The 22,713-nt window shown below is 43.3% G+C and overlaps 1 protein-coding gene across 2 annotated transcripts in view; it reads right to left on the bottom strand.

Moving 5' to 3' along the window:
- ADGRD1 (adhesion G protein-coupled receptor D1) overlaps positions 1-22,713 on the bottom strand; it is a 268,529-nt gene that overhangs the window by 92,498 nt on the left and 153,318 nt on the right. For both annotated transcript variants that reach the window (XM_029571131.1, XM_029571132.1), the window contains one exon: positions 1,732-1,835. In XM_029571131.1, coding sequence (XP_029426991.1) covers positions 1,732-1,835 — 104 coding nt within the window. The remainder of the gene's footprint in view (positions 1-1,731; positions 1,836-22,713) is intronic.

The raw sequence follows: 22,713 nt of genomic DNA, 5'->3' as shown, positions 1-22,713 counted from the left end.
GAGTATGTGTTTGAGGGAAGAAAAGAAGAAGACAGATGGATAGAGAAAAACCAGAAAAAAAAGAGACCCTGTAAAATGAATTAGCAAAAGACCAAGAAAGGGAAGGTGGAAAAAAAAGCCTGTGACCAACCAATTAGAAAACTAAGATCAGACAGCAAAGGTGAAAAAAAATCATTTTTTAATTTATAGTGATTAGCACATGTAATCTTTGGGAATATGCAAGAGTAGCACTTTTTCTATGCCGATCTCACAATGTACGAGATCAGCATGAAGGAACAGGAAGCCCCTCACATTTTTAATACAGAGGGGCCTGCACAGAAGAGGCAGCAGAATAGGCTTCAATGCCAGTAGCAGCGCTCGGCACCTCCCAAATAGCCTCGCGGCAGCAGTGACAGAGACAGCAGAGGAACGAGGTTGGTGGCAAAAGAAAGAGAGGGGGGTCTGCCTTCAGTGTGTGCATGTATATGAATGGGAGGTGTGTGTGTGTGTGTGTGTGTGTGTGTGTGTGTGTGTGTGTGTGTGTGTGTGTGAGAGAGAGAGAGAGAGAGAGAATGGGTGCTACAGGTGGATTCCAACCTGTCAGCAGCTGAAATGAAGATCAGGACCTAATGCTGCTGGTAGATTCCAAACAAAGAAAAGCTGGAGATATCTGCGAGTTTGTCTGAGAGAGAGCACATGTGTGGGTGTGTATAAGAAAGAGGAGAAAGTTTGTGCATCCCTCTTCCACTAATCCTTGACAATCTTGGGGTGACTGGAAATGAAAGTTCCCAAGTATGGAGAGCATGAATTTTTAAAATCTTTTTTAGTTTTATTTTTCGGGTGTTATTTGCTGTGTCTGCTGTTTTGAAATATTTTATAGGACATTTAAATACATCTATATATAAGTTTTCAATTATTTGATCTTTTATTCATCAGCTTTTTTAAAATAATATTATTAGTATGTTTTTAGTATTATGATTATGCATTTATTTTATTTCTTTATTTTTATTGTTTATGTTTGAGGAATGGTGATGGTTCTGTTTTTTCATTTTTGCACTGCATAGATTGTCTGGCTTCTTGCGGTTTCCAGTTCAGTTTTTCTCTGCACGTTTGTATTTCTACTTTATGGTTTCTCTATTCTGAATTTGGTGAGGATCTGTTTATGTTCTGCATGTGTGACTGAGGTGAGGCAGTCTCCTAATAGGAAGTGTATTAGTGTATTCGGACTTTCAAAGGGTCAAGCCCACACCCAACACACATCACAACAGGCCTAATACCATATGGGTTCCAGATGTCTTTTTTGCAGGGATTTCCGGTGTGCATCACAACAGTGCATGTAAATATAATGTAAGTGATATTTTTCATGTAAAATATAAATGCATAACTCAACTGTGTGTGTGGCATGGGGCGGGGGGTGCGTTGTGCAAAGCTATAAGGTTCACCTGAGGCACCCTAATACCCTTGCACCAGACATGGGGTTGGGGGGGGGGGGGGGGAGATGGTGTCAGCTTTTAGGTCCCAGGGCAGAGAATGAATGAATGAATGAATGAATGAATGAATGAATGAATGGTGGGGGAGCAGTCAGCACGTAATTATTCACACAGGGCAGCAAGAAAGCTATCACCAGCCCTGTGCCCAACTGATCTACTCTTTCTGGTGCCTATAAAATTACATATTTCTATAAAACTTCAGGGTAGTATTTGCTCAGCGGGTAAAAAATAAAAAAATGTAAAAAAAAGTTAAATTACTTACGACAGTATGGCGAATGTGACCAGAGTAATAGTCAAGCAGAAGATGGACAGGGAGCAGCCTACATAACTGATGGAGGACAGCGCCATCTGGTGTGCTTCACTGAGCTGTGCATGAAAAGAAAAGAAGGGCACATTGGATATTTTTAGTGCCTACCACAAATTCCCGTACAGGCGGGTGCATACACAAAGGCGCTGACAACATTCTTTCTGCTTCAAATGGACAGCTAAAAATGCAGGCTACCATTCCTTTTTTTTACAGCAAAGGCTTGAGGCTTCCATGTTAGTCCACTTGGATACATGGAATTAAGGGGTCAAGCAAACAAGTGGCAGGTGACACCTTTTTATTGACTTAATTTAATACATTTGTGACGAGCTTTCAAGAGCTAACCTCTCCTCATCAGGTGAGTGAAGAAATAGCGCAGGATTGCTGGCTTTAAACAGTGCAGACTCCTCTAGGTCTTAGGCATATACGTTTGTCATTACAGCTCAATAAGTGAAAGTGCGAAGCAGAGAATGCCAGAGGTGATGAGACAGTGCAGCTCTGCAGCTCAGAGAGCCTATATCTGATAAATGGTGAGAAAGCCAAGGTCTTTATTAAATCCTTCTGAGTTTACTTCAGAGCGTTTGATCATCCTAATTTCAAATGTTTTCCTGTCCTTGTGCATTGCCAAACTCCTTCCCTTTAAGTACTCCCAGGGGCTGCTCAAGGCATTCTGCTGCCTGAGGCGAGGGATGAGATGGCTCCCCCTCCTCTCACTCCGCCCCTCCCTTTTCCACACACACCCATACATGCAAACATTCACTTCTCTCCCTCTTCCATACACACATGATACACACACACACACTCTCATATATACATACACACACTCTCACCCACCCACACATACATACACACAACCCCCAGACACACACACACCCTCTCATATATACACACACTCTCTCACCCACCCACACATACATACACACAACCCCCAGACACACACACACCCTCTCATATATACACACACACACCCATACATGCATACACTCATTCACTTCTCTCCCTCTTCCATACACACATGATACACACACACACACACTCTCTCTCATATATACATACACACACTCTCACCCAGTCACACATACATACATACACACAACCCCCAGACACATACACACCCATACATGCATACACTCATTCACTTCTCTCCCTCTTCCATACACACATGATACACACACACACACACACACACTCTCTCATATATACATACACACACTCTCACCCAGCCACACATACATACACACAACCCCCAGACACACACACACCCTCTCATTTATACACACACACACACCCATACATGCATACACTCATTCACTTCTCTCCCTCTTCCATACACACATGATACACACACACACTCTCTCATATATACATACACACACTCTCACCCAGCCACACATACATACATACACACAACCCCCAGACACATACACACACCCATACATACACACACACCCTCTCATATATACACAACCCCAGCCCCACCCTCATATATACACACACACACCATCCACTGATACACATACACACCCTAACCCACACACACCCTCACCCACCACCTATACATACACACACACCCTTACCCACCCACATCTCACACACACCACACCACCTTCTCATACACACACACCCATCCTCTCATACACACACACTCACACACCACCTCCTTCTCATACACACACACACCCCACCCCCTCACACACACACCCTACCTCACCCATTCTCTCACACACACACACACACACACATACCCCACTCACCCTCTCATACACACACACCACCTTCTCATACACACACACACCACCTTCTCATACACACACACACCCACCCCTTCACATATATCCACACACCCACAGATACACACACCCTTACCCACCCACTTATACATACACACCCACCCCACCACCTTCTCTTACACACACACACCCTACCCCACCCATCCTCTCACCCACACACCCACACATACACACCCTTACCCACCCACCTATACATACATACACACCTCACCACCTTCTCTTACACACACACACACACATATACACACACCATCCATCCATCCTCTCATACGCAAACACACATACACCCCCACACACATACACACTCACCCATACATACACACACCCTCACCCACCTCATATATACGTACATACGCTCACCCTCTCATACACACACCACTTTCATACATACACAAACCCACTCATACAGACACTCCCACCTCCCTCTCATACACACACCCACCTTGTCATACACACACACATATACACACATACACTGTCTCAATCACACTCACAAGCTGCATCCCCACACACCCCCCCCCCCCCCCCCCCCCCCCCCACCAAGCTAGCTGCCACACACACACACACACGTACAAATTGTACCTTTTCTTGTTCTTCAGCCATTGCTGGCTTGTGATCCGGTGGCGGCCCGCAGTCTCTCTTTTTTTCTTTTTGACAATCCGCCACGGCTTTTTTTCCTCTCTCTGCCACCGCTAGCCTGGGTTCTGTTGCCGGCAGCACGTGCACGCGGCCTCTTTCTTGTTAGTTGGCCACCACCAGCTCCAGCAGCAGCCTTTCTTTTTTTTTTTTCCCCTTGGCTGTCTGCGCCCTCGCTCTTCTTTTAATTTCTTGGCCGCTGGCAACCTGAGCACTGGAGGCGGTCTGCTGCCTTCCCCCCCGCTGCCACCGGTCTGGGATCCGGCAGTGGACCGCGGTCTCCTTTCCCTTTCTTTGGCCGCCACCGACCTGGGCACCGGAGGCGGCCCCCGCGGTCTCTCTTCTCTTCTTTTGGACGCTGGCGGTCTCTCTAGTCTCCCCGCCGCCAGCAACTGCAGGTTTTCCTGCCTGAATGAAGGGTGAGGCAACCATGGCAGGAAGATTTCAGGGGGCAGTTTTGCCACCTCAAAATCTTGCCACCTGAAGCAGCTGCCTCACCCTGCCTCATTATGGAACCACCCCTGAGTACTCCGATTGCAAGGAGGTTGTTAAGAGAGTGCTCTTGCTTTGAGCAGTTTCCCTTAATGACCTCAGTACTGGGCTTCTCAGGGGAAGGTAAAAGAACTTAAGATCATTGGCTTCCTCATCCATTATCAGCTGTTGGCCCTTTGAACTGCAAAGTTTTACTGCCTTATCCCCTATGCCTAAGACCTAGATGACTCTGTACTAATTAACCGAGCTGTTTCTCCACTGACCTGGTGAAGAGAGGATAATTCCCGAAAGCTCATCACTGATGTATTAAATTAGTCCCATAAAAGGGTGCCAGCTACCACTTGTTTCTTGACTTCTTTTTTCAGGCTATTTTAACTTTGCGGCAGATTCAAAGTCAAGACAGAGAATTTCTTAGTTTCTGTGCTGAACAAAAGTAAAGCCTCCAACCAAAAGTCTAACACTATATTCCCTAGAATCGTGCATAATTTGTATAGCTTTTCAGCTGCTGTAATACTCTTTTAAGCTGAGCAACACTCATCAAGCGTGTTATTAGGGGGAAAACATTATACACAAGCTTTATAAACCACAAAGATCTCCAGTCAGGTGAAATAATAAAATAATAAATAACCTGGTGTTACAGAAGTAAAGACTTTTTTTGGTAGCGAGATCATTTATGAACAGATTCAATTATCTATAAGCACATTTCAGTTTCCTAGAATTAGATGAGGCTGACAAGTATAGAAATTCTTTTATGCTGTGATCCATTTTTTCTTGGACACGTACGTAATGATGCTCACTGTTTTTACAATTCTCTATTGGGTCAAATTCCAAAGGTTTACCCAGCCAACCCCGGGATACTTTCACCCCCATGGGAAAAAAAGGGGCAGGGGAAAAAGTATGCAGCCGGCCGCATCGCGGTGGCGGGTTTTCGTCCACCATGGCTGCAGCTGGACCGCACACTTACGCCCCTATAGCGCCACGGGAAAAGGTGTTGTTACTTCCCGTGGTACTGCCGGCGATAATGTGAAAAACATTATCGCCCGCAGCGCTGCCAGACCATAACCCCGCCCAGGCTCCTCCCCTTCCCCTGATTTAAACTGTACCGCCCCCGCTGTGACTGGTATCGCGTGCATTGGGGCCTTATCTCGTGCAGTAAGGTGCTAACGTCCGCGATAACGGCAAATTGCAGTTTAAAGAATGACCCCGTAAGTTTGCGAGCTAGCTGGGGGTAAACCTCTGACCCAACTCTGAAAATTAAACATTCCCCCTTGCGCGTGCACCACAAATTACCCTCCACCGGCCGGCTCCATTTCTCTGCCCAAATTTGGAAGGCGCACAGATTTAGGCGGTCAGAGAAGCGGGCGGCTCCGCAAACACGCCAGGAGCAGGCTTTTCCATTTGGCTGCTCAACATGGATTTTAGGGGCTTGCCAGCTAAACTAGCTGGACACCTGCAGTCGCACAAATAGGTGGCCAAATTTAAGAAAAGTTTTCTGCTTTGCTTTTTGTAAAATTGACCCCTATATACAAACATGCAAAATCTGAAAATCCAAACATTGCAATTTAAGCCAGTTTTAGACTAGTTTAACCATAACTGCATTAAACTGGTTTGAATATGCATTTAAAACAATAAAAGTGTTTGGAGAAGGTTTTTTTTTTTTTAAGATATGCTTAGAAAATAGTCTCAAAAACTAGCAGGCCAAGAAAAGCTCAGTCTAAATGCTAAACACTAGGGTCATCGCTGCCAAATCATTTCATTACTGCAAACCTCCATTGGCATTAAGCCTGTTCTCATTGGCGGAGCTAATTTTTGGTTTCAGAAAATTTAACATGGACGGCACTGAGCCGGTTTGAATAAAGACACCGTTTTACAAATGATAGTAATTTCCTAACGTGGCTAGGCCTGAGAGATTAGTTTGATTTCTTTAGCATTCACTTTTCTTTTTCCTTTTCATTTTTAAAGCTTCAAGGCGCACTGTTTCCCCATGAGAGACCCTGCTCTCCCCCAGACTATATTTCCCCTCATCGCAAATAGAAATAGCCAGCGAGATAAGAGAACATGACAGAGGGAGCTTTCTTGGGTTCACAACAACCACAACATTTGTTTTCTGTCTAACTTTTCATCGGCACTTTGCAAAGGCAGTACCTCACATAACAAGAATTTACATCAGGACTGGGACCCTAGTAATGAGCCACATTAGCACAAACTGGCAGGCTGAGCTGGTGCTGGGCTGGAAAGCCTGTAAATCATACCTATTTATGGCTCTCCGAGCAGCCTGGCCGTTTTGATGTGGGAGGTTTGTCTTGCATATTTTAAGTCTTTTGCTTGTTCCAGACAGGTTCTGCTTCTGCACTCAAAGCTGGGGTTGAAGCCCAACTCGGTGAAGGAGGCCGGTTTCTGGGGTTCCCCCCATTAAATCCACACTCCCCATGTCTTCCAGTAATAAATGCAACAGACACCTTTATTTATTTAATGTATTTAGCTCACACCTTTTCATTGTAGCTCAAGGGCAAGTTACATCCAGGGCTCACGATCTGTTGGTACCTGAGGCAATGGAGAGTGAAATGACTTGTTCTTCCTTTCAACACCCCATTACGGGCTGGACTAACATTTTTCAACATTATTTGAATTTATTCCTATCAAGGTACAATGCCCCCCCAATTACTCATTGGTCGGAAAAAAAAATCACTTGCAGAATTGAGATTTTTTTGTGATCAATATGGTTGCTCCGCACCCCATGAAGGCAATCCCTCCCAGTAGCCTGCACAGTGTGGTGGACATGCCTCTAAAAAAATTTTTAAGGCAGTAGCAGTCAATCAAAACATTGAGAGAATGCCCCTTAGTGCAGTAAGGGAGAAGAACTGTACAGGCTATTCTCCAAAAAGCAGACTGAGTCAAACCTAACTGGCAGCTCTCAAAATGGCCGACAGGTCTTCAGTTTCATCCTTAATCCTTATTCTGTTCTGTATTATTAAAAGCAGCCAACTATTGCTGTTGATAGAGGACAAGCTGAACAGTCGTGGAAGAAAAAGAATGAGATCAAAGACCTAGGACCAAGGACCAAAGAATAACCTGCCATTTCCTTCATTCCCAGTCTATTAAAATTTAACCTTTCCTGTTTTTAAGAACATGAAAAGCAATACCGGTCCCATCTCCCTACCAGGTCTGTTCCCTTACTAAAATAGAGGCTGAACCTCCAACTTGTGACAAAATTGCCATGCTCGTCTCACCAAACAAGAATGCATTAGCATTCCTGTATTGTAGGCAATACCGGTGTAACACATATTTACATATATTATTCTGCATTAACCATCACTGACCAGGTCTTCTTAACTAGGCCATACTTATTTAAAAGTTTTAATTAAGATTTTACTTGGCATATGTAGGGGGAAAAAAGAACAGACATTTATTTATTCAGGGTGTACCCTGATTGCAAGATCTAGGTCCTAGCTCTGAAAAACTGGCCAGAGTATACATGGAAGGGTGGTCAATCTATATTAATAGGCTTGGTCTAGCCTTTCAAGTTTCTATTTGACAACTCACTTATTAAGAGTTCAGTCAATTTTCACCCAGGTATGTGCTGAAAAATGCAAAAATGCAGATGTAATTTTATTTTACATGGCAGCGACAATTTCTTAAAGCAAATTTTCTGAAAGTCCCATTCCTAAGTTCTTTCTCGGCTATTTACACTACCTTGTGTGCTGTCTATAGTAAGAGGCCTATGCAAATAATTTTTTTTTATATTTATATTCCGCTTTTTGGCACTTCAGAAAAAAAAAAACAGGCTTGTGCAATAAAGGTGAGCATGCACACTAAGGCCATTTAGCATGCACAAAAATTATGCTATATGCACTAAAGGGGCAAATTTAAGGCTATTTGGGGTCCCTCCTCTGGCCTTACTGAGCACTGGCTCAGCATTCCCTCCTTCCTAAAGCCTCCACTTTCCTTCCGATGCTCCTACACCTCTCCCTCTACTCTCTGCTAGATCTAACTACTCTTTCCTTTCTCGTGCACCATCCACGGCCCCTACGCCACATGTGCACACACATAGAAACCGTTGCTAATCCCCCCTTCCATATTCCATTCTCTCTCCTGAGCTCCAGGTGCTCCGTCTGTCAGCACTGACAACCGAGCCCACTGTGCTGCGATATCTTTTCTACCATTTTGAAGCAACAAGGAGGAGCCTGCAGAAAAAGGGGACCAGGTCTGCTGAGATGCTCGGTGTTTTTGGGGTTTACATGCATACTACTATCAAGTGCATGCAGTGGAGGGTAAGTGTTTGTACATACATTCTAAAATTTAGTGCGTTCCCTCTAAGGCGGCGTGGTAGTTTTCACGTATGGAGAGTCATTTTCAAAAGCATTTACGCAGGTAAAATAATGCTTTGCATGCAGAAATGACCTTGTACAAAATTGCCCACTCAATCGGGCCAATGCAACACCGTGTACTGGCCGCAGCGCATGGCTCAACGCATGTTTCGGACGCGCGTCCATATCCCCTGATGCAAAATGGGGGTTAGTGCGTCTAAAATGCACATCAAATCACTTGTGTAGGTAATAGCGCTCATCACTGGTAAATGCACGTTGATGAGGCTATTATCTATTCCCCATTCCCCCTGATGCAGAAAACAAAAATGTGCGCCCGACGCACACATTTTTACTCGCCAAAATGAACACCTGCCCCCAGCAGACAGTAATTTTGGATGAGTACAAAAAGGGGTAGATTTTCAGAGGGGTACGCGCGTAAGATACATGTGTACCCCCTGAAAACCTACCCCAAACCCCCCCTGCGTGCGCCGAGCCTATTTTGCATAGGCTCGGCGGCGCGCGCAAGCCCCAGGACGCGCGTAAGTTTTGGGGCTTTGCAAAGGGGGCGTGTCGGGGGCGTGTTGGGCGGGCGGCACAAATTTTGGGGCGGGGCGGGAGGCGTGTCGGGGGCGTGATGCCGGCCCAGGGGCGTGGTCGAGGCCTCCGGACCAGCCCCCGGGTTGGGTGATGGCGCGCCAGCAGCCCGCTGACGCGCGCAGATTTACACCTGCTTTTGGCAGGCGTAAATCTGCCAACAAAGGTAGGGGGGGGTTTAGATAGGGCCGGGGGGGTGGGTTAAGTAGGGGAAGGGAGGGGAAGGTGAGGGGAGGCGGAAGGAAAGTTCCCTCCGAGGCTGCTCCGATTTCGGAGTAGCCTCGGAGGGAACAGGCAGCACGCGCCGGGCTCGGCGCACGCAGGTTGCACAAATGTGCACCCCCTTGCGCGTGCCGACCCCGGATTTTATAAGATACGTGCGGCTACGCATCTTTTTTAAAAAAAGGGTGCTGGCAGTCAGGTTAGGAAGAGGGACTCTCAATTAACGAGCCTCCATTTCCCTAACCTGTAGCTGTGCTCAGGTTAGGAAAACAGTTGCTCTAAAACTGAGCATCCATTTTCTTAACTGGTTGACAGCCACAGCTGAGGAGACACTAGGGGCGTGCAATTTCCCCGGGTGCCTCCTTTTTACCGCAGCACCCAATTTAAATATTAAAAATTTAAATATTAAATTGGGCGCCCGGGAGAGGTGGATCGGCATGAGCGCCCATTTAACGCGCACCATTATTGCATCGACCTGAATATGTGGGTAAACGTGGTCGCATATGTCCTGTTCATGCGTATGTTTCTTGGAGCCTTTCTCGGCATGGGGTTGGGAAGCGGTTTTCCCCTCCATACATATTTTTCTTGGGGAATTTTGAAATTTGTGCAGTCGTTTTAACAGGTGTAAGTGTGTGCACTCAGTTTCGTGGAATCATTTTCAAAGAGGACTTATGCGTGTAGCTCTGCAAAGTTTCAAAATTACCCCATTTTTTCTAGACTTGCACAATAAAAAAATGTTAGCATGAGTTTTAGTGCATATTTATTTTTTTATTTAATTATATTTTAAGCTTAACTGCCTTTCCTATGGTAAACTCGAAGCAATGTACAAATAAATGTATCCAGCTAACTTTCAGACAGGTCAATAGCATGACCAGAGTTAGCCAGATAAATTATCTGGTTAACTCTGAATATATTCCTGAAATGTTTCCCGCCTTCCCCTTGACATATCCGGCTAGAATTTAGCCAGATAAGTCACATAGGGGGTCATTTTTCAAAGCGATCGCTCGCGAAAACAGACTTTTTAGAAAATCTAGGCCTAAGGATTTTCTAAGACACCGCTGCATTGTGAATCGCACGGTACAGGGGGGCGAAGCGGGGGGCGGGCCTGTGAAAGCCGGCAGCGATCGCACCTCTGCGGTGCGATCGCTGCCAGCTTTTGCACCCAATAGCGCCATCATAAAAGATGGCGGGCAGCGAAAAGGGTTCTTACCTTTTCGCTGCCCGCGATCTCCTCCCGGCGTCCGCCCTGGTGCCGCCCCGACTCCTCCTGTTCCGGTCTTGACGCCACCCCTTTTTAGTGATCGCACGCGAAAAGGGACTTTTCTCATGCGATCGCTTTGAAAAATGACCCCCTAAATATGCTGTTTTTTGTCATTTAGAAGGATAACTTTTAAATTATCCATCTAAATGACTTTTGAATATGGACCTCTACATGTAGCCTTCTCCCCAGTAATAGCTATTATAATTCCTGATACTGCTCTGTCAAGCCAGGGAAACTGAAACACAGTTTTAAAAGCCTTAACTTTAAAGTTATTTGCATTAAAAAAAAACAAAACAACACAACATCCGCAGTATCTATTTCACTTTTGTGAGGTACTGCTTAAAAGTTCAATTACCCACCTGTCTACCTCTGAGTGGATTTTCAGCAAAGGGGATTAATGCCCTGGGAGCTGTCTAGCTTGGTCCAAAAATCACTAATGTGATTAGACTTTTTCATCATATTTGCAAAAATGAATAGCAGTCTGACATTAATCCAAAGCAGCGTTACTGTCGTGGAGAGGAAAGCTGGTGAAAGGCTAGGCTGGACACATAGGAAGGACTTGGTGCCTTTCTTTTTTTTTTTTTGTATCATTAGGAAACCTCTTTCAAATTAATGCCAGCCAGACAGCTCATTCCTAACGGGCCATGGTTTTGGTCTGACCCTCTGATGACTGGAACTGCAGAGCTGGAAAAAGGCACAGCGCAAAGGGGGGAAAATTAATCTGAGGGGTGGCTGTGGGCAAGCAGACCAGACGGCAGCCAAGGAATGTATTCTTTGAAGAAGAAAAAGCTGCTCTTCCTTTTGTGAGTTAGATAAGGACTGTGCTGTGTGGCTGCTGGCATGAAACGTAGCACCATTGTCCAGCTGTATGCAGTTAATAAGCAAACAACGACCAAAAAGGAAATAAAAGAAGTTTCTGGATGGTGAATCTAATGAATTCCCAAGCCTGGGTTTTGGGTTGGTTTTTTTTTTATCAGTGATGCGCCCTATTAAAGCTAAAATGTACAGTGATAGCCCAGGGCAGTAGAAGTCCAACTGACTATTTCATTCAAACAAATGCTTTGAAAATTGTGTGATCCTTTCTCAGGTTTTTAAAACAAAACTGGAAGAGTTCACGGCCTTCCCCTCAAGGAAGAGAAGAAAGGAATATGGAACGCCCCTCAGGAGAATGGAGACACTCGGAGAGGCACCGGTTTGCAGAGGATCCCCAGTGACGCACTGTCACAGGGAGCATGAGGGCCGGCTTGAAAAGACAGATCCAGGGCTGGCACAGTATCCGTCAGGCAGTCACATCAAGTTAATGAGTTCTTCGCTCATAGGTTCTTTCCGACCCTACAGTGTAATAGCCTAGCATTGGTCGCTCTATGTTATATTTATGCCGTTGGTCGTGATGCACAACCCCAGTGAGCCACTATGACCCTTCCAGTCAAGGCCATAGTGAAGCAGTCTAAGGTCAACATTCAGACATAGCTGGCTAAGTAAGGCCTAGATTCATCAAAAAGCTATAAATTTCACATGAATAACACTCACGATAAGGAAAAGGGACACAGCCTTGATAATTTTTGGAGAGAGAGAGAGAGAGAGAGAACTTCCTTATAAGACTCTCATAATACCACTATAGGAGGGTAATCTAGTAACTCGAAGTGAGGTTTTGATGATGGTATAGGATTTGAGGGGCAATTTTACATGCACAGTCAGACGTACGAACAGCACAGTGCACATCAGTGAAAATTTGATGTGATTTGGAACGAGGAAAGGTACACAAAGATGAGATTTCTACAATGTACTCTCACCCTAGATTGATGCACGCTCTACCTGGGTGCTATCAAGCTAGGGAGAGAGTACAATGTACAAATCTCATCTTTGTGTACCTTTCCTCGATCCAAATCACATCAAATTTTCACTGATGTGCAATGTGCTGTTCGTACCTCTGACTGTGCACGTAAAACTGCCCCCCAAACCCTATACCACAACCAAAACCTCACTTCAAGTTACTAGGTTACCCTCCTATAGTGGTATATATAGATGACAATTATGTATGCCACCCCAGAGGCTCTCTCTCTCTCTCATTTTAGACCTCACCCCAACTCCTCCCCTTTGAATAAATTTTCAAATTTTACATTTGCGTCGCACGACGCATGTGATAATAGCACATGCGTTACGGCATTATCATGGACATTACGGCCCTAACGCCCATGATAATGGCCTAATGCATTTTGATGAATGACCCTGTTGTTAACCATGTAAGTCTTATCCAGCTAACTTACATGGGATGGCTATGCTGCTGAAGATCCCCATATTTGCAGCTACTTAGCCAAATAAATGCATTAAATGCACTTAACATAGGTAAATGGGCTTTTGAAAATTGCTGTTACTTTTATGTTTACATTTTCCGCTGACAATTACCCTGATACTTTTTAATATCAAAAGTATGCATGTAAATTCCAACTCCATCCCACCCTCCCCCAGAATGCCGATCTTTTACACAACTGAAAGTATGCGTGAAATCGGTTTAAGCATGCACTTTTGTGCACAAACGCTGCGCAATTCTCTAACAAGCCTTTACACCTATAAACCCATGTTTTATGTGCATTAAAAGCTTTGAAAGGTACCCTCTTAGGGCCTGATTTCCTGATTTTGAAAGAGTTACATGGGGGTTATGCATGTAAAAACAGCATCTGTGTGTGTAAGTAGCGTGTACCCACATATATGCTATTTTGCAAACAGCCAGCATATTCGCACCTATATGATAGAGAGCAGATCTACGCAAGTATTTTATAACCCATGTGTATAATACACACACGTTTTATAAAATATGCGAATCTCTACCCCACAACATTCATGCGTATGTAGACTTATGTGTGAATACATGCAATGCATTGAAACAACTTTTTTTTTTTTATCAATCCACTGAATGTGCCTAATTTCCCTATTTTAAAAATATATGGGCTGGATTTACGTGCGTAGGTGGGGTTACATGCGCCGGGCCTATTTTACAAAGGCCCGGCGACGCACGTAAAGCCCTGGGTCGCATCTAAGTCCCGGGGCTTCAAAAAAGGGGCGGGGCCATTTGCTACTGTGTTGGAGGATCGCGTGCCGGCAGGCGCAAGAGGTAAGATAAAGGTTTGGGGGGGGTTAGGATATGGCTAGGGGGCGAGAGGGTTAGGGGAAGAGGAAGGGAGGTGAGGTTAGGAGGTTAGAAAGTTCCCTCCCAGGCCGCTTCGAAATCGGAGAGGCCTGGGAGGGAACAGGTGAAGGCCGCGGGCGTCGGCGCACACAGGGTGCACAATTGTGCACCCCGTTGTGCGCGCCGACCCCCAATTTTATAACATGCGCGCACAGAGTATGCACATTCTTTATAAAACACATGCCTCCGCGTATAACTCAGGGTTTTTGCGCATATGTTCTGATTATTTTATGCACAAAGTGTATGCACGTAATTTTATAAACTAGGTAAAAAAAGCATGCATTTTCCTGCAATATAAATATGCGCATGTACGTTCAGGGCAGAAATATATGGTATTTTATAAACCGACCACCACATAGTTTATAACATAGTGTAAATCTCAGCGGGCCCACTTATGCGCGCATTTATGCAGACTATTGAAAATGTGTCTCTTAGTGTAAATGTACAATAATGCTAAAAAAAACTGCATAAAAATTAATGCATGCATGTTAACACCATGTTAATGTGCAGGCACTTAATATGCATTAATGCCTGCATGAGGGTCAGCTGTTTCAATAAATCCTGAACATGTTAGCAGCATGAACTGAAGATCCCAATACATATCCCGCTGCAAAAGTGCTCAGAGTTTTAAGAGAGAACATGAATTTTTGTCAGAATATCAAGCGATGCGGCAGTACTCTGAGTTTGGCAGTTGTAAACTTGTAAACAGGCTGTAGGATGACACACGGTGACAGACAGTAAACCACAAAGAGTAAAATAATCAGTTGTGCTTGACGCTTCGTGTCTTTTGCCCTACGCAGTAAGAGCTCAGCATTGCTGGCTTCATGCTTGCAGCCACAGACACCATTACTTCTGGGCTGGCACTGGTGATTATCACAGATAGAAGAAAAAAAAAAAAGGAATAACCTTGTCAAAAAGGAGAAATGTAAAGCGCAGATGGTTTGGTATTCTAGGACAAAAGTGGCCAACTGCTCCCTGTATAATACAGATACATTGTGGTGTCAGCTTTTTTATCATCATCTTTGGCTCCAAAGATACTAATTACAAAAGAAGAATAAAGTATCAGGATCTACCTGAGGCCCAGTACTCCCCCACCTCTGACCTTTTCTGTTGGTTTGTGTTTCACTTATATAGTGTTGCAAACCTAACTTCCGATCATCATGAGATTTCCATCCCAGCCTGGGTTTTCTAACTCAGCATCTTTCTAAGACAAAATGAATGAGGATATAAAGAATAAATGATGGGAAAGAAGCCGCAGTAAGACTGATATTGCCCAGGATGCTATGTTCGCCTCAAGCCATTTGAACTTCTGACTTGAGGTTTATAATTAGGGTGAGCTAAAAATACAACGAAGCATACACTGTCACCCATACGCATCAGAAGTGCACAGTAAAGGGCCATACATATTTCTAAGAGATTAAAAACAGGTTCGTTCCCCTAAATTGAAAGGCAAAACTTTTAAACATCTCAAAGAGTATGTATACGTGAGACAATACAATATATAACTATTGAATGCGCATGCTGGAATGGTAAAAGCAGCAGCATAATTCTGTAATCATATTCAATGAATGATCCTGCGTCATGGTGCAGTATTTGTTGACATTTTTTTAAATCGATCTGTAACTCATTTTGGATAAGACGTTTTCTTGATGAACCAATGAAATTGTGCCTTGAGCCTATAAAAACTTTATAGCTTGTGAAGAGCAATTGGAAGCACCGATAGGCTTGTGAATCAAGGAATAACATTGTTCGTGCCCATTTTATATAATATTCAGCATTGCAAGTACACGCACAAATATTTTCAGAAGCGGAGTACATCCATTTCTTTATAAAATACCCACTTCTCAGGATTTTTATAAGCACATGCTATGATTAGTACTCGCAGAGAATATATACATGTGAAGAAATCCAAGATGGCATTTTGAAGGAAGGACGCATTGGGAGCTCTCTGCTGATTTTCTTGCTAAGTATCATTTGTCTTGCCAATGGTGAAGAAGAAAGGTAGACCCCGGGCAATTCCTTCAATCTTGCCCAGAGATGTCCTTATGCGACAGCAGACTATAGTTAACTTCCTTGGCTCATGCAGGTTCAATGGCTCTTGGAAGTTCATCATTGAATGAAGGTTTTCCAGCCAACTTCCATTCCAACGTTGAAATATCTTTCTCAAGAGGTGTAGGGGTTCCTCCTCTCTTGTTTCTCAGGGATAGTGAAGGAGGTGCACCATTGTTTGTTTTGACACCAGTAGCAGCATCAATGTCTGTGTCGGCTGAAGGGTCCTGCTCTGTGTTTTCCCCAGAGGGTCACACTGATGTAAAGTCATACAGGACGTCCTTAACAAAAGAGCAGCAGGAGATGATAGAGTCAGGGTCTCTGGCGGGTGCTGCTAGTATGGTGTGTCCCCCTGTTAGGGGTGAAATTTCAACTATTGCTCCTAACCAAGCTCATCTGCTTAAGACATAGTTTTGACACGGTAGACTCCTTGTGGAATCCTCTGGTTACATTAGAATCTTCAATTTCTTCTCTAACTATACTTACTTCAAATATTCACACAAGTTTGCAATTTAGCCAGAGATCTCTAGAGGTTTCTTAAGAAAAGATTACTGCTTTAGAAAAACATTCAGACACTAAAGAGACTGTACAAACTGAGTTGATCAAAGCTAATTTGTCCACACAGAAGTTGGAAAATCTGGAGAATGCTTCTAAATATTTAAATCTACAAGTATTAAATTTTTCCCGATTAAGTTTATGTGCTCCTTTAAGGAGTATTTACTGAAGATCTTATCCGTTCCAAAAGACGTTCTTCACTCTGCCATCGGCAGTGAGAGAAGGACGGAATAAAGAGCCTCAAATGTCAGAACATATTGATACTCTAGCTTTGTCTACATATCTGGAAAGATCTGCTGAAATTATGATCTCATCTAGAGGGACATTATTAGTTGCTTTTACCTTTTCTCAAGATTGTGATACCATCCTTAAATTTTACTTTAGGCATAGAAATGTTCTGTTTTTGGAGAAAATATTTTGATTTTTCCAGATCCTTCTAGGGCCACTCAGACTCGTAGAAATAAATTTCTGGCAATGTACCAGGAGGCTATTGCTCTTGGGGCTTTTTGTATTATCTGTTTTTCCTTGTAAATGTTTATTGCAGTTTGAGAATGTTAAGTGTATTTTCTTTGAACCTGATCGCATGGAACCTAGATTGCTCCGTCTGTGATGTAGTTAACCTGCAATCCTTTTTGTGAGATTTCTAAGTTTATTTTTTCCTATTTAGTTGTTCTGGCTTGGAACTTATGGATCTTCTCCTATTTGTGGACTTTAATTAGTCCTATTTAAATTTATTTTTATTTTTTGTTACCTCTTTATATTTTTTTGCTTTGTTAGCACTTGGATTGCTGTCACAAAAGCTTCTTATATTGTTAATTTTGAAAAGTAATAAATATAAAGTAAAAAAAAAAAAAAGAATATATACATGTAATTTTATAAAATGGATAGATAAAGTATGTACAAGCACATATGTACTGAAACATACACAAGTACTTTTGGGGAAGAAATACATGGTATGTGGCTGCCGTTAACTGTTTTCCTTGAGCTTTATGTTAATGTAGCATGCTTTTTGAGAGACATGTCATATGACCTATGATATGCATTCCAAAAAGTCTGGACAACCAGGCAGACTCAGCTTCTTAGCCATTCTAATCCAAACCACAAGGAATGCGGATCTTATGACATAAGGGATATCTCACATGAGTCATCTTAACGCACAGATAGCTATCATTTACATGAGCATATCATGCTGGACATTGCTTAATTCAGTTCACTGTTTTAACAAATGAAAACTTTGAATACAACATAAGTTCGTGTAGGAATCACAGTGAGTCGCTAACATTCCTTTAACTAAATTAGCTCTTGAAGTAAAACCGACTGAGGACTCGGGATCTGTACAAGCAATTTCGAAAGCCATTTATGCGAGTAAATAACGATTTACGCATGTGAACTGGCCGTCTAATAATTGTCCTCCGCTAATACGGCCGAAAGTATGCAATTGTTCCACAATGTGTGCCCTTTAAGTGCGTTTAGAGAAGGCATTTCTGAAGGAGCACTTAGGTCGGGTGAGAAGGAAAATAACATGCTCAGATTGCATTTTCAAATCTACGTGCGTTATTTGCCATGAAAATAAATACCTGCAAAAAAAAAAAGCGAATGCCTGTGCTTGCAGGTACTTTGTCCTCATGCATGTTTTAATGTGAAATTATGTACATACTTTCTTTTTGATAACTGGTGCAGAGCCCGTGGGTAAAAAGTAGCTAAGGACTTTATACCAATGCGGATATTTTACAATTGTCTCCCATAGTCTTTTTATTGTTAGTTTGTTTTATATAGCACTTCTGTTTAGGGATTCAATGTTTCAGGGAAGATCATTTGCATTGGATTAAAGGTCATGATTAGCCCATTCTGATCGGTTTAATGAGCATCCCTTCCAGCCTAGTTAGTCCATTGCAGGGAGGGGAAAATTCTATCTGGAGAAATAAGGGGGAAAGGTGTAGGACACAATGCAAGCTGTTAGTCATCCGTTTATTGACACCTTTCCAAAATGGGGCCAAAGGTGGCTGATATGACTCCCATTTCACTCCTATAATGTTCTCGTGCCTTCTTTATCTCTCTTGGGGACATACCCATGACTGAAGAACGTAAAGCCTTGGTCTCTACTCCAGGTCTGTAATTTATGAGACATCAAGACAAAGGTAGGCGAGTTCATGAGGAAGATTTAACAAATCTATAAATACATCTCTCATTCTTGTCATGGTCTTATCCCAAATTATGTATGCATGTGTCTGGAGGGAAGGGAGGATGTCAGGTTTCTGTAATCTCTGGACTAAATCTTCATTCAGCATAATTCAGTGGCTGGCAACACTTCACTCGCGCACTTTCTCTGTCTAATTCGTCTGTCTCCTAGCCGCCAGTCCCATGACTGCTGGAAAGCACAAGCTTGCTAGCTGGGAAAGGTAAGAAAATAGGTTTGGAGTTTTCATCATTCATTAAAGATGTAATGACATAAAACTTTTATGAAACCCCCACTTAACAGAAATCTTGCAACGATTTGACCTGTGTATTGACTATGCAGGGCTGCAATTTGATAAAACACATTCACGTCTTTGGATATTTCTTCTCTAAAGAAAGCATTAACCTCATGAGGTCATGCTGTCTCTCCCTCCCTCTCTCCCTACTGTCAAATGCTTGGATCCAAGTACCACCTGGCAACACAGTCATCACATGTTCTGCTCAAATCAGCAGGGACAGAGCCCCAAACACAGCAAGCTAGAGGCAAACATTTTTCACCAAAAATGACAAGTTCGCTCTGACCTATTACAGTTTTACATTTCCCATAAATAGGAATCTAATTAAAGGCAGAATGAGCAATTAATTTTGGCCAGAGAAATGATTCAGAGTCAATAGAATATTGCTCCCTTGCTGATGAGGCAAATGTTTCTAATTGTCTATTAGAACAAGATGCAGGTCTAGTGGCAGGGTTTTGTTGTAAAAACACATATTAAAAGCCGCTAGAACCAGCAATTTTCCACAGCCTGTCAGCGTTCCTTGTATAGAAATTTCAGCTTCACAGCTTTCACATTAACAACCCCATGTAAAAGTCGCTGCTCAACCGTTGCCATCAAGCTCATTAGCACCTCTCATGCACTACAAAACTGAACATTTCAAGGGGAGAGTTTTCTAGATGGACTACACTCCACATCTCCCCGCTCCGGAGGCAAGAGGCCCACCATGGATCTTCTGCGGCAGATATGGCAGCTCAAGCCAGTGAAAACTGCGTGCTACGAGTAAATTGTGGTTTATCACATGCTTAGGTAAATCAAGGAGTCTCCTAGATGACTACCAAAATTAGCACAAGAGAGAAAGCAAGGTAACCGTTACTATCCAGATTTGGATTTCATTTTATTTCTCGCTTTTTGAAATCTATGAAGTAGAAGAAAAAAGGTTCAGGTAAAGCTGGTAGATCCAACTGGACCAATAAAATCTTGTTTGTCCCTGAGGCAATGGAGGGTGAAGTGACTTGCCCAAGGTCACAAGGAATATTGCTGGTATCACTGGCTCACAGCTCTCTGCCCTAAGCTCTTCCTCCACTCTTCCTTCTTTGTAGCCTCTTGCTGTCTAATACTAAGTTCTCGTCCCTCAACTCTCTTTCTACTCTGTTCTTCCCCTGCTTTATCCTCCTTAACCACATCTTAACCCCCCATCTCAGTCACATATGAAGAATGTTAATTATGTGAACAATTAGTATCTTTAGGTAAAGTTTTTGCTGCTTCTGTAGCTGCCTCAGAGACATCTGAAAAAGGGATTCATGAGCCCCTGATAGCAAATGTACCATAAAGTCAATGTACATTAAATATCATGATCTCCATCATCTCCCCTTTTGCTAGAACCAAAAGACAAACAAACACTTCAAGCCATTAAGTATTATGGAAACTGAACCGTATTTTTGTGAGTGTCTTACTACCCTGTAAGAAGTTAGCTTCCACTGGAACAATCTGTATCGCATTACCTCTAGTGATGCTACGTCATAAAACAATTTAAAAAAAGAATTAAAACCCCTTGCCTATGTTGTTTCTATAAATTAGTATTGGAGCTTTTCACAGAAAACCTGCTAACTCTGAAGATTTCATCTGTTTCCTTCCTTCTTTCACATCAGAGGAAATGAATAACCAAGGATCTGTGGATTTCTGAGGACAAATGTGTCAGCTAGAGCCATGGTGCGGAATGCCTAACGTGCAATTTGGATGGTCACAGACTATAACAGTGCATGGGACTTTGATAAACATAATGAACTGCTAGAATCACTGTCAAAGATGTATGTAAGTGGAATGGTTTAAAAGACAGACTGCAAGATCCTTCCTCTCTTTCTTTTCTTCTTCTCATGGGCCCAAGTCACATAAATGGCTGAAAATCTGAAGGTAATTTTTTATCCTCATGCTGCAATTAGATTTTCAGGTTGACAAAGGGGAGTGGGAGGAAAAAGGGGGGAGGACGTTTGACTCTGAACTGCGGAAAGTTCATCATAAGTGTAATTTTTTAACATTTCTTGCCATATTGAGTCAGACCAAGGGTCCATCAAGCCCAATATCCTGTTTCCAACAGTGGCCAATCCAGGCTACACGTACCTGGCAATTACCCGAACACTAAGTAGATCCCATGCTACTGATGCCAGTAATAAGCAATGGCTATTCCCTAAGGGGCAGATTTTCAAAGGGGTACGCGCATAAGATACGCGCGTACCCCCTGAAAACCTGCCCCAAGTTCCCCCTGCGCGCACCGAGCCTATGTTGAATAGGCTCAGCAGCAAGCGCAAGCCTCGGGACTCGCGTAAGTCCCAGGGCTTTCCTGGGGGGCGTGTCGGGGGGGGGTCGCGGTGGCATGTCATCCGGGGGTGGGGCCGGGGGCGTGGTTCCGGCCCGGGGGCGTTTCGGGGGAGTGGCCGAGGCCTCCGAAACTGCTCTCGGGCTGGGGAATCGCACTAACCACATTCTCTGGCAACAAATTCCAGAGCTTAATTGCGTGTTGAGTGAAAAAGAATTTTCTCTGATTAGTTTTAAATGTGCTATGTGCTAACTTCATGGAGTGCCCTCTAGTCCTTCTTTTATCCGAAAGAGTAAACAATTGATTCACATATATCTCATAATTTTAAAGACCTCTATCATATCCCCCCTCAGTTGTCTCTTTTCCAAGCTGAACAGCCCTAACCTCTTTAGCCTTTCCTCATAAAGGAGCTGTTCCATCCACTTTATCATTTTGGTCACCCTTCTCTGTACCTTCTCCAGTGCAAATATATCTTTTTTGAATGTGGTGACCAGAATTGTACACAGTACTCAAGGTGCAGTCTCTCCATGGAGGGATACAGAGTCATTATGACATTCTCTGTTTTATTCACACTGAGCCGACAATTTCAATGTATTATCCACTCTGATGCTTAGATATTTTTCCTGGGTGGTAGCTCCTAATATGGAATCTAACATCGCGTAACTACAGCATGGGTTATTTTTCCCTATATGCATCACCTTGCACTTGTCCACATTAAATTTCATCTGCCATTTGGATGCCCAATCTTCCAGTCTCGCAAGGTCCTCCTGCAATTTATCACAATCCGCTTGTGATTTAACTATTCTGAATAATTTTGTATCAACTGCAAATTTGATTACCTCGATCGTCGTATTCCTTTCCAGATCACTTATAAAAATATTGAAAAGCACCAGTCCAAGTAGAGATACCTAAGGCACTCCACTGTTTAACCTTTTCTGCTGAAAAAATTGGCCATTTAATCCTACTCTCTGTTTCCTGTCTTTTAACCAGTTTGTAATCCACAAAAGGACATTTACATTTATTTAAATTTATAAACTGCCTAACACTGTTAGGCCTAGGCAGAGAACAAAATTACATAATTTA

This window comes from Rhinatrema bivittatum, chromosome 11 (genome assembly GCF_901001135.1).
Source record: "Rhinatrema bivittatum chromosome 11, aRhiBiv1.1, whole genome shotgun sequence".
Lineage (NCBI taxonomy): Eukaryota > Metazoa > Chordata > Amphibia > Gymnophiona > Rhinatrematidae > Rhinatrema > Rhinatrema bivittatum.
Note: the sequence above shows the minus strand (reverse complement) of the source record. Positions and strands in the feature narration are given on the sequence as shown.